The 11874-nt window shown below is 32.0% G+C and overlaps 3 protein-coding genes across 3 annotated transcripts; all 3 read left to right on the top strand.

The window, feature by feature from the left end:
- The first annotated feature begins 6694 nt into the window (after positions 1-6694).
- LOC147816279 (uncharacterized) lies at positions 6695-8011 on the top strand. Its single transcript, XM_087167038.1, has one exon. It carries the CDS (start codon positions 6695-6697, stop codon positions 8009-8011), a length of 1317 nt encoding a protein of 438 aa, XP_087023164.1.
- Positions 8012-8302: 291 nt separating this feature from the next.
- On the top strand, positions 8303-8761 carry LOC107443653 (uncharacterized). The gene has a single exon (XM_016057597.3). The coding sequence runs from the start codon at positions 8303-8305 to the stop codon at positions 8759-8761; it is 459 nt and encodes a 152-aa protein (XP_015913083.3).
- Positions 8762-8829: 68 nt separating this feature from the next.
- LOC147816278 (uncharacterized) lies at positions 8830-10305 on the top strand. The gene has a single exon (XM_087166085.1). It carries the CDS (start codon positions 8830-8832, stop codon positions 10303-10305), a length of 1476 nt encoding a protein of 491 aa, XP_087022211.1.
- The last annotated feature ends 1569 nt before the right edge of the window (positions 10306-11874 follow it).

The following is an 11874-nucleotide window of genomic DNA, read 5'->3' as shown; positions in this document are numbered from 1 at the left end:
AGACAAGGAAGACATTCTGAAAGAATTGAGATTTTTTTTCTGATTCTCAAGGACTAATATGCAAAAAAAATTTACTCTATTTAAGTTTATTTTGTGAACAAATTAATAAAAAAAAAAGAAATATAAAACATGCTTTTTAAGTACTCACCTTAATCGGATCCTTTCCTTTCTTTTCAGGTGTTCTCTTTGGAATACGTGATTCACATTCTTTATTGTTCACATCATCAGTGGTATCCATTTTCTTATTTGTATCCCATTGCACAACTCAAACCCTCGTTTTGAACATTGTTTGCATGCAATAAACACCATCAATAATTGTTTTTGAGCAAAAGTATTTATATGCAGATATTTTTCATTACTAAGATCTTATATTTTGTATACTTTTCAATCATCTTCCTTCACGTTAAATTTATTTTATGACCACTGCGATTCATAGCATAAGAGAACTATAAACATACAGCCTTTTTCAAATGAATTAATATTAGTTCAATAGCTGGTGCATTCATAAATATTTAAGAATTTGTACTTTGTTTACTACTACGAAATGTGCAATTATTCATAATTTTGCACATAATATTTTGGAAATTAACTGGTTAATTAATATTTTAATATATCCAATATATCTAACTGAATTGAATTTTAATGCATTGTCGGTTTCTCGATGTCATGACATATGCATTAAAAAATAACGTGTCTATAATAAATTGTCAGTTTATATCAGCTGCATTCAGTTTGTTCTTCATATTTAAAATGCACTAATTTATAAAACAGATTTAAATATAAAAAAAATATGTTTAAGTTAAGGATGATACGTATGCATAGCAATATATTTTGTTATGATGATGCAAATAATGAGCTCTCAAATCTCCTGAGCATCACTATCACGTTCTAAGAGAAACCGCTATCTGAAGTTGAAGAGCAAGAGGATGACTGAATGAAGAAGATTCCATCCTCTCTCTCTCCTCAGAAAACACGTGCCCGCCAATGATGCGGCCTGGTCACGTGCCTGCGCGACATCCACGTGCGCCGGTTCGTTCATCATTGAACATGTTGTCTCTCTTTGTATCCAATTGGACATTTATGAATGGAATTTGTCCCATTCTTAACAAAAGAATAATAAACGAAGATTGTATAATTCTTATATATTATGCGTTGTGGTTTCCGGTGGGTTATGTTTTGAGCAGAAAAACATGATTAACCGAAAAAAATGATACATAGGACCTTTGAAAAGGAATTGTGCAGCTTTATATAACCCGTAATTTGATATAAAATGTATAAGAAGTAACAGAAAATAATTAAGTATATTTTTCTCCGCTGCTTGAACTGATTTTTTTAACAAACAAGCAAACTTAATTGAACAAAACAGAAAATGAATAAGTTCAGAAATAAACATAAACATATATTTATCACTATGAGGATATATCCTGTCCAGATACTTAAGAATGGAAATAAACAATAAATTTGTAAAAATAAACATTAAAAAAATAATTTTTTTTTGTAACCAAAAAAAAAATTTAAAAAAAACTTTTGAGTTGAGGTTTTTATTCAAAGTGCGTTTTTTAATTTACCAAATCAGTAACCTACGCAAGTACGTTGCTTATTTGGTAACTTAGAATATCGTCTCCACTAATAAATTAGCATATTTGAGGTCACGCCATTGAGCAATTTAGATTGACTTAAAGAACGTGAAGAATCATTTTTATGGTTCGTTTATTTTTTTTTCTTTTTGCCTGCTGTACATTTATGCCGAAACAATGTCGAACGATAAATGTTATGCATTTCAGCAATTGTATTATTTTTTTTAGTATTTTAAATAAAAAATGCAATTTTAGAAAATAATAGATTAAAAAGTAAGTCATGTGATCATTATCATAAGATAATATGATTACTACAGTGCGCAGTTATTTATGGAATATAATGATTAATAAATGCATTTTAATCTATTTATTATTAATGAGTTTTCAAAATAAACTATGCTCAATAGTACACGGAGAAGCAATTCTGGTAAAATTACCGTACTGTATGGTAAGGATATTTTAGGCTAAAGAAAAACAAATTCGGTTAATAAAACCAAAATATACGATATTTAAACCATTCATTTGGTAATTTTTCCGTTCATATGGTACTGGTTGAAATTCTGATTTTCAAAAATATAGTTCTTATTACCACACATTTACAAAAATATACAAAACTGAAAAGAAATTTTAACCGATTGAATGGGGTTTCTATACCACGCTCTAAGGTAAGTTGTTTGCAAAATTATTATAAAATTAAAAAGAATTTCAAAAATTTTCTTCGTTTACCAAATTTTACACGTAATTTTAAACCGTATTTTATTGTTAATTTTAGCGAAATTATTACCAACGTGCCTCGGTAAAATTAATTGCTCTTTTAGTGTTTCCCTCATAGAGCCAGAAACTCGATAATTTTAACCATATTTTGATAGTTTATACCATACTTTTTTTCCCAGAGTGTATTTATTTACTAAAATCACCTTTGTCGTTCACTGTTGGCACAAATGCTGTATATGTAGTTTGATTTTAATATTAAATGTAAAATAGCAGTAATGCTCTATAGTAAAATTATTTTCACTGAAATGAGCTTACTTTACATTAAGACACAAAAAAAATTCAGTGTATAAAAAACTATCTTTTATTTAAGAAATGAAATGGTGCGTATAGGCACCATTCTCCAAATCAATGAACAAACCATTTAGTTGAACGCATGTTTCTTTTATAAAATTTGTGTTATTTTTTTTATTTACTGACTTGCAACTTTAATCCATCATAAAAACATAATGATAAATCTCAAAAGGAATAATTATATACATTCAAAAAATGTCCTTTGTCACTAACCCTTTTATTAAAAAACTTTAATAGTTAAAAAATTTCTCAACAGAAAGAATTTAGTCCAATTGAATTACTATTACTTTTTGGGTGTCTTAGGAACCCTTGACAGTAGCAGAAATATAAAATTCGTTAAATAAAAGTAATAAAAAATACCAGGTTTAACAACAACAAAAAAATATCTTTCCTCGCTTAGTAAACTCTCAATGATTTGAATTTTTATAAAAAATAGCATTATGAAAAAGTTATTTGGATTAAAATTTAATCATTTGGAGGGATAATGCTGATCCCTTAATTATCTAAAAGACGTTTTATTTTTTAAAAAAAACTAAGTTCTTCAAAAATAACTATGTATGGACAATCAATCAATTTTTATTATCACAATAAAATATCAATTTCTATTTTATTATTTAGTTACAAAAGAGAACAATTGCAATAAATTTATTAAAATACCATAAATTCTCAGAGAAATAGATAAAAGCACGAATTAACAATGAATTATAGAACTTGTAACAAAAACTATAATCCTTACTCGTGTTTACTGTAAGAAACAGCATAAATATTTTTATAGGACTTTTGTTTTTCTTAAAAGAATATAAAGGCCAGAAAAATCTTGAAAGTAATAAAAAAAAGGTAACAAGATTTAAGAGCGTACTTTCTTTACTTTTTCTCCATCTAAGAAACGGTTCTGGTTCAAAAACTTTGAATCACATATATCAAGTTTCGAAAGTAGTTTCGATTCGCCGGCATAGCGAGCAATGTGACAAAAAGATAGGACCTATTTTTTTTCTTTTAAGGAAATTGAGAAGTGGTCAAGTATTTGAATTTACTCAACTGTTTCAATATAACTCCAGTAAGTTCAAATTTACTATAACAGCGCTTTAAACCCATATTTAAAAAAGTAAAATAGTAGAGGAAATTACGAGTAGAGGAAAGAAAATTGCTTCTTTCAATTTTTCTTATCGTAAAGAAAAATTAAGCTGGAGCAGATCCAGATTATAATGACAATCAGGTTTATTTTTAACACAATTTTTTGTTTTAGGTTTTTTTTCTGTTTTAGGTTGTTGTTTTATTGTTTGTTTTAGGTTTTTTTTTTGTATTAGGCCATTTACATTTTCATATGTTTTTTTTCTGTTATTAAAGGGCCCCGTTTTCCAGCAATTATGATTGCCTTTAACCTTGTTTTTCCCAAAGGATCGTTATTTTCCACAAAAACAGTGATCATATTGTTTTTAAAGTATGTTATTAATTTGATTATATTCTGTTAATGTGTTAACCATGATGAAATGAAAGTTAACCTGAACTAAATTGTACTTAAAAAATAATAAATAAAAAATTCAGTATATGAAACCGAATATGAAGAAACAAGTTTTTTTTAAATCGGTTTTTTATATTTTAAAAAAGTTAGATACAAACACTAAGATTTATCTACCGTAACAAGCTCTCTCTCTCTCTCTCTCTCTCTCTCTCTTTACTCTCTCTCACTCTCCTTTTGTTACTTTCAACGTGAACTTAAACACGAGCCAATCAAAAAGAAATCTCGAGAGATAAATAAATTTTTTTGTAACACTTGATAAACGGCTTTAACTCAAAGCAAAATAAAAAAAATAGAGAGAGAGAGAAAGATAAGCAAAAATTACTGAAAAGTAAAGCAATTTTCAAACAAAAAGGAATTATGGAAGAAAAATATATATATATAATTAAATTTACTTACAAAGATTGCTCCTTCAGCACGCATTTATATATTTTTCATATTGCTTTTAGATTTATATATTTTTTTGGAGTGCAGAACGGTCTATGTGGTATTTTTTACTACAATTTGCTCGGATTAATCTTCAAATGTTAAATCCTTTTATCCCCTGTATATTTCTCAGTATCATGTTCGTAATTTTAGTTTCTAAGTGTTACAATTTCAAAACAGCAAAACAAAATGCAACACAAAATTAAGGACCCAAAACAGCTATGCTTACTATATTTTAATATAGAGAGATGTTCCTTTTAATATTACAGCTCTCCATATCTTTTATTTATATATCTATATATAATTAGAAAGCACTCCTTTTTGAGGATATAATTGTGCGAGCTGATGAAGGGATTATATTTTTTTCACGGATTTTTATTAATTTCTTTTTTAATTTAATGTTATTTTATTTTCATAATTTTCTTACTCTCTTTTTATTATTTTGCAATTTTTTTCCAAGGCTTCTATACATTTTGAACTTAATTGAAAGCACGATACAGATTAAAATTTACGTATACATATTTTGAAAAAATAAATATTGTAGGCATCAGTAAATTTTTTCCTGCCTTTTTTTGTCCTTTTTATTTATTTAAAATATCTTCCAAACTTTAAATAAAATTACTGTTTTCTAAATATCAGTTTTATGCTTCCAACAATTCATAAATGAGTGCAATTTTTTGGGGAAATGCTCTTTAAAATTTCCTATCACTCTAGTTTCTACCACGAATCCGTTTTATTTTTGTCGCATGTTTGGTTCCCCTGAAAATTCAAAATGTTTACATTATCTTAAAGTTTAAGAGGTACAACAAAATGTTAGTGAACTGCATTTAGAAGATATTTTTAAGTAAAAACTCAAGCTATGAGATAAAACACTTTCAAAGGTACTTAAGAATTCTCTATTGTTTGCCGGTGATCCTGAATTCGCAACATTTTCTCCCTTAGATGTTACAAACTTAGTAAGAGATTTAAGACCCTGAACTTGATAGATTAGTCTATAATAAAAGCATTCACCTTTTTACATCATATTTAAAAAAAAAATTGGGGAAGGGAAGAAACAGGAATCCCCAAACAATATTTTATTTTACTATATTTCTCATTAATTCGCTGTTTGTTGAATCTTGAATTTATTTCAACGACTTTTCCGTTGGATAGAGGAAACGTCCAGAAAAACCGCATCAGTGATGATGCGATTTTTCTGGTCGTTTGAGAGACAAATCACAGATATCAAAGCAACGACACTATTTTTTTCCGTAAGAACATAAAGAATTCGAATGTTGATCGTTGAAATTAAACCTTGGGCTTTTTAAACAATCATGAACGGTCGAATTCGATGATTAAAATGTTTCAGGGATCTCACAAGTTGGTCATTCGCCGGTTTGCATCAATTAGTACCTTTCTAATGTCTTCACGAGCTTAAACTGGTGTGGTGCATCTTGTTGTTGTTGTCGTATACCATTAAGATAAATCGGGTGCTCTTCTTCTTGTTTTCCAGTGGCGCCATCTATGGCCGAGAGTTCGACTTCTACCACACGTTTACATTTGTAGTAGGAACCCATTATTACATCCATTCGTTCATCCACAGATCGTAATTTTGACCTGAAACAGAAAACGATCTATCTCCGTTTCAATACCCCCAAAGGTATTTATTTGTTCTGGGAACATGGAAGGCTTTTGTGACCGATTTAACGTGCACCAGTCACCATTTACTACACACGGGGTCTTTGGCTGGTGGGGATCGAACTCACTACCTGTTAGAGATTGTAATATGTTTTTATAGTTGGTGTCACGTGACTCTGACTGCTGCTACTGCTTTCATTTAATTTTTATTGTTTCACTTTGGTTTTTATGTTGGCAACCTACTTGAAATGTTTTGTGTTGATTATTTAGTGTTTGAATTAGTTAGGTTTTGTAAATATCACTAAATTTAGATTGCTTTAGAATTAATAAATGTCTGTTAAGTTTTAATTCGTATCTGTTTATTCATCTGTAGAACTTGTAGTTCATTTGAATAACACAAAAAGGCGTCCGCAATATTTATTTAAACTTATTTAGCGACATTTGTGGCGTCTGCGACAGGACACGTTGATACGCTACTTCTGATTGAAAAATGTTTTTAGCACCAAAAGGACTTAAAAAGGAAGATCTTATTATTGTTGCCCAAGAAATTGGCGAAGTATTACCTCAAAAAGCTACTGTATCGGATCTGAAAACAATCATTTTGAAAAGTAAAGAATATTTAGATGATCCAGATTTTGTAACAAGTGTACTATTCCCTATGGTAGAATCTTGTTTCCAAGAAGAGTTTCTGAAGGCATGGAACCGAAATTCTTCGCGCGTTGCTTCTGTTGACGCCAAAGAGCGATTAACAAACATCATGGCTTTTCTGAAGGCAGAAACGGAAGGTGAAGAAAGAATTAATTTGGCCATGTCAGGTTTTGGCTTGGGATCTGATGAAAAACGCCAGCCCTTTAAAAAGAAAGCAAGAGATTTGCCAACAAAAAGATTTCCAACAGCGGCAAATCTATTGACTACAGATGTAAAGGATTTGAAGAAAGGGTGTGTGATTTGTTCTGGGAAGCATAAAGGTTCAGATTGCTTTTCCGCTCGAAATATGACTTTAGCTGAAAGAGAGAACATAGTAAGAGAAAATCAATGTTGTTTTGCCTGTTTAATGCAAGGACATCCAGTTCGTAAGTGCAAAGCTTTTATAAAATGCGTCATATGCGGTAAAAGACATGTGGTACTAATTTGTGAATCTTTAGCTGCAAGAAATTGTGAGCCCGAAAAATCTGGGCAGAAAAGTGAAAGCTCTGAAATAAACATGTCCAACATTACGTACGGTCCGAAAGTATTCCTCCAAACTATGAAACTAAAACTGATATCTGAAAGAAAAGAGATTGTTGTGAGAGCAGTTTTAGATTCTGGATCACAAAGAACATATATTTTAAAAAATTTGACTGAAAAGATGGAATATGTTCCCTTGAGAAAAGAAACTCTCATACATTCTCTGTTTGGTGGTCAAAAATCAGATAAATTTGAACACACTTGTTATAGAATTAGATTAAGCAATCCAGAGAATAACTTGACTTGTAACATGGAAGCTTTAGATCAAGCATCTATTTGCGATACTATAACACCGGTTAGCTTTGGACCCTGGTTAAAGGAGCTTGAAGAAATTAATATAAAGTTATCAGACGTTGGAAATGAGTCACAACCAGTTCAAATTCTGCTCGGAGCTGACGTAATAGGAAAACTAAGGACAGGAAAACGAAGAGTTTTGGCAAGTGGATTAGTAGCAATAGAGACACTATTGGGATGGACTTTAACAGGGAAAGCACCTGAATATGATTTACCGTCCAGCAACGCAATGTTGGTTACTTCACTTTTAGTAAAAGAAATGGATATTTCTGAGCTGTGGAGATAAGATTCTTTAGGAATAAAAGATCCTTCAGAACAAAAATCTAGAGAGGAACTGCAAGAAGCCTCAATAGAACATTTCTTAAATACAGTGAAATTTGAAGGAGATGGCCGTTTTATAGTTAGTCTGCCATGGCTTGATGGGCATTTGCCTTTGCCAGATAATTATGATTTGGTGTTAAAGAGATTGCAAATGACGACACGCAAGTTGAAAACCGACAAATTGTATGATGCCTATGGAGAAGTGTTCAAGGACTGGGAGAAAGAGGAAATAATTTAAGAGGTTCCAAAAGAAGGCATGGGGATACCTTGTCACTACTTACCTCATCGACCTGTGATAAAGGAGAGCAGCACAACTAAAATCAGGCCCGTATTCAATGCTTCTTCTAGGAGAAAAGGAGTTCCTAGTTTAAATGATTGTGTAGAGAAAGGGTTAAATTTGATAGAAGTAATTCCCTCAATGATAAATAAATTTCGAAGAAATAAATTTGGTGTAGCAGCTGATATACGTAAGGTTTTTTTGCAAATAAGTCTTTATAAAAATGATAGAAATTTCTTACGATTCTTATGGTATGGAGAAGATGGACAGCTGAAACTATTTCGTCATCGAAGAGTTGTGTTTGGCGTTTCCTATAGTCCGTTTTTGCTTGGAGCCACTATTCAATACCATTTGAATAATAAACAAGAGGAAGCAATGGAAGGGAATGAAAAATACCCTAAAGAGATTATACAGGAACTAATATGCAGTTTTATGTAGATAATTGCCTCACAAGCGTGAAAGCCGAATCAGAGTTGAAACAATTTATAGAAGTTGCTACTAATATTATGGCTGAAAGACAATTTGATTTACGAGGGTGGGAGTCTACTAACCCATCAGAATCTAATTCTAGTGAGACCAACATTCTGGGAATGAAGTGGAATAGACAAAGTGATACTCTTTCCATAAATATTCCTGATGTTAATGAAACAAAGAATGAAGTGGTCACAAAGCGAAATATTTTATCAGCTTCATACAGAGTTTTTTATCCCATAGGGATTACCAGTCCAGTGATGATGCGTCCAAAACTCTTGCTACAAAATTTGTGGAAGTCTAAAATTGGTTGGGACGCTGAAGTTGATCTAAAAACGAGCGAAGAATTTCCAAAATTGTTAAATGAGCTTGAATATCTGAAGAAAGTAAAGGTGTCAAGATGGTTGCATTGCGAAAAAGGAGTGGGAAATATTTCCCTTTATTTTTTTTGTGATGCGAGCAAATATGCCTATTCGGCAGTAGTCTTTCTGCGAGTTTGTTATGGGACTAATGTTTATGTACAACTGGTACAAAGTAAAACAAGAATTGTCCCTTGTGGGAAGAAAGAGACAACAATTGCAAGATTGGAACTTCTTGGTGCCACCATATCTGCCCGTCTTTCCATTGAGGTCCGAAAGGAGTTTAAAACCGACGATGTATATTTTTGGACAGACTCCACCACAGTGTTAGCTCGGTTGAAAAGAAAAGAAACGTGGGGTGTATTCGTACAGAACCGTGTTCAAGAAATTAGGAAACTGACACCAGTTCAAGCATGGAGACATATACCTGGATCCTTGAATCCAGCGGATCGGCCAAGTAGAGGTTGTTCAGCTAAACAATTGTGCCAGTCAAAATGGTGGGATGGTCCCAGTTGGATGTATCTTCCATCCCGTGAATGGCCAACTAACGACTCAGAGGAAGATGTCAATGAAGAAGAAGTGAATAGAGAAAAAAGAAGAACGATCGTATCTTCAATTGTAAATATTGAAGTTACAGAAATATGGAGCGATTATTTTTCCTCTTACAGTAGAAACATCAAAGTGGTGTCATGGATTCTTCGTTTCATAAATAACACATCACATGAAAATAAATTAAAAGGTAACTTGAGCTATGAAGAATTCAAAGAAGCAGAAACTCACGTTCTCAAATCCATACAATTAAAAGCGTTTCAAGATGAGAAGTTTCTTAACAAAATGCAAGCATTTAGAGATGAAAAGGGATTACTGCGAATAAGAACCAAACTTGTAAATAGTGATGAAACAGAAGATTTTAGATTTCCCATTCTTTTACCTGGTAATAGTTTCGTCATGAAGTTAATACGAGAAGAGCATGAAAAGTCAATGCATGCTGGATCTTCTATCGTACTTGTCAGACTTAGGGAGACGTTTTGGATTCTTAAGGCTAAAATGTTAATAAAAGAAGTCATTTCTAAATGTGTGACATGCAAGCGTTTTAAATCTAAACCAGTTGAAGTTCCCTTCGCCCGCTGCCTAGAGAAAGAGTTACCTTGACAAAAGTCTTCGAGGTAAATGGTGTAGATTATGCTGGTCCTCTCTACTTGAAGTCAAAAGGAAAAGCTTGGATCGTTTTATTTACGTGAGCCGCTTACCGAGTGGTCCATTTTGAACTGGTACAATCACTCACCACAGATGCTTATATCCAAGCCCTCAGACGATTCATTGCCAGACGAGGCCGCGGATTTCAATCCTTTATTCCGACAACGACACAAACTTTGTGGGAGCCAACAGAGCATTGAAAGCATTAGATTGGGACAAGATAGCCACATACTCAACAGCTCAGAGAATCACTTGGAAATTTATTCCACCTACCGCAGCATGGTGGGGTGGGTGGTGGTAGCGAATGGTCAGAATGCTCAAAGAACTGCTACGTCGAGTTCTAGGGAAATCTACCATCGATTACGAAGAACTCTACACAATATTGTGTGACTGTCATATATGGCAATACTTTTACTTTCGTTACTTGTACCACAGGAACAAGTAAAAAGTACGTACTTTTACTTGTACTTCGTTACTTTTTAAATTTAGTACTTTTACTTGTACTTTCGTTACTTTTTTAGGGAAAAAGTACAAGTATATGTAACGGAAATGTCCAATGAAATCGTTACTTTTTTCTAAAACTCGGTAAGCTTTCTAAAAAAAAAAGATTAAATTAAAAATAAATGCTTATGTTTTTTTTAATTTATAAAAATAATGTGCAATATATATGTATTCACTGCTAACTTCGTGTTTAAATACCTTGACCTTTGAAAATTGTCACTCCTGAAAGGGAAAAGATGGCTCTTTTGAACTGCGAAAGGTTTCGCGATGCGAAATCGCAGTACGATTTATTGTTTGCTGCAGGTCTGGTACCTTGCATCAAATTTAATTTGTCGGAAGAATAAGCTAGGGAGGAGGCTACAAAGAAAATTGGAAAGAATTGTCCAAGCTGAACACCCTGCTATAACTAATAACGTAACAGAAAAAAAAACCAGGGAATTAAAATTTTCTAAAGCTGAAAACATCATGCCAATCACCAGCGACAGAAGAATTTATGGCATACATGAGCTCAAATGTCGAAACGGAAAGCATATCAATTTTGAATCGATATCCGATCGCAAAAAATTATATGTGAAATATAATACTACAGTACCTTCTAGTGCTCCCGTGGAGCGCTTATTCAGCATGGCTAAGCACGTTCTGAGAAATTCTCGCAGCAGACTCAGTGACACCACTTTCGAAATGCAATTATTTTGCAAAATGAATAAAAATATTAATTAGCAAGTCATTTTCATTCATTTTCGAGTTTTATGCATTTATTTAATACATTTTAAATAAAAAATGTTGGATTTTGTTGTTACGTTTTTCAATTTTCGTTTGAACTCACTAATAATACATTTTTGTCTTAATGCATTTTTTACTAAATACGTTTTTACCTAGTACATTTTTTACTAAAATTATGTTTATGCCCGACCTTGTGAAACAAAGCCCAGTCAAATCTCTAAGAACTTCAGAACTATCTGTGCTATTGAAAACTATTATAATTACTATTTTAACTCTTGAAAACTCGAAGGTATTAATTTA

This window comes from Parasteatoda tepidariorum, chromosome 1, assembly GCF_982258835.1.
Source record: "Parasteatoda tepidariorum strain Cologne lab strain chromosome 1, Ptep-v5.0, whole genome shotgun sequence".
NCBI lineage: Eukaryota > Metazoa > Arthropoda > Arachnida > Araneae > Theridiidae > Parasteatoda > Parasteatoda tepidariorum.
The sequence above is the reverse complement of the archived record's forward strand: the minus strand, read 5'-3'. Positions and strand labels throughout refer to the sequence as shown.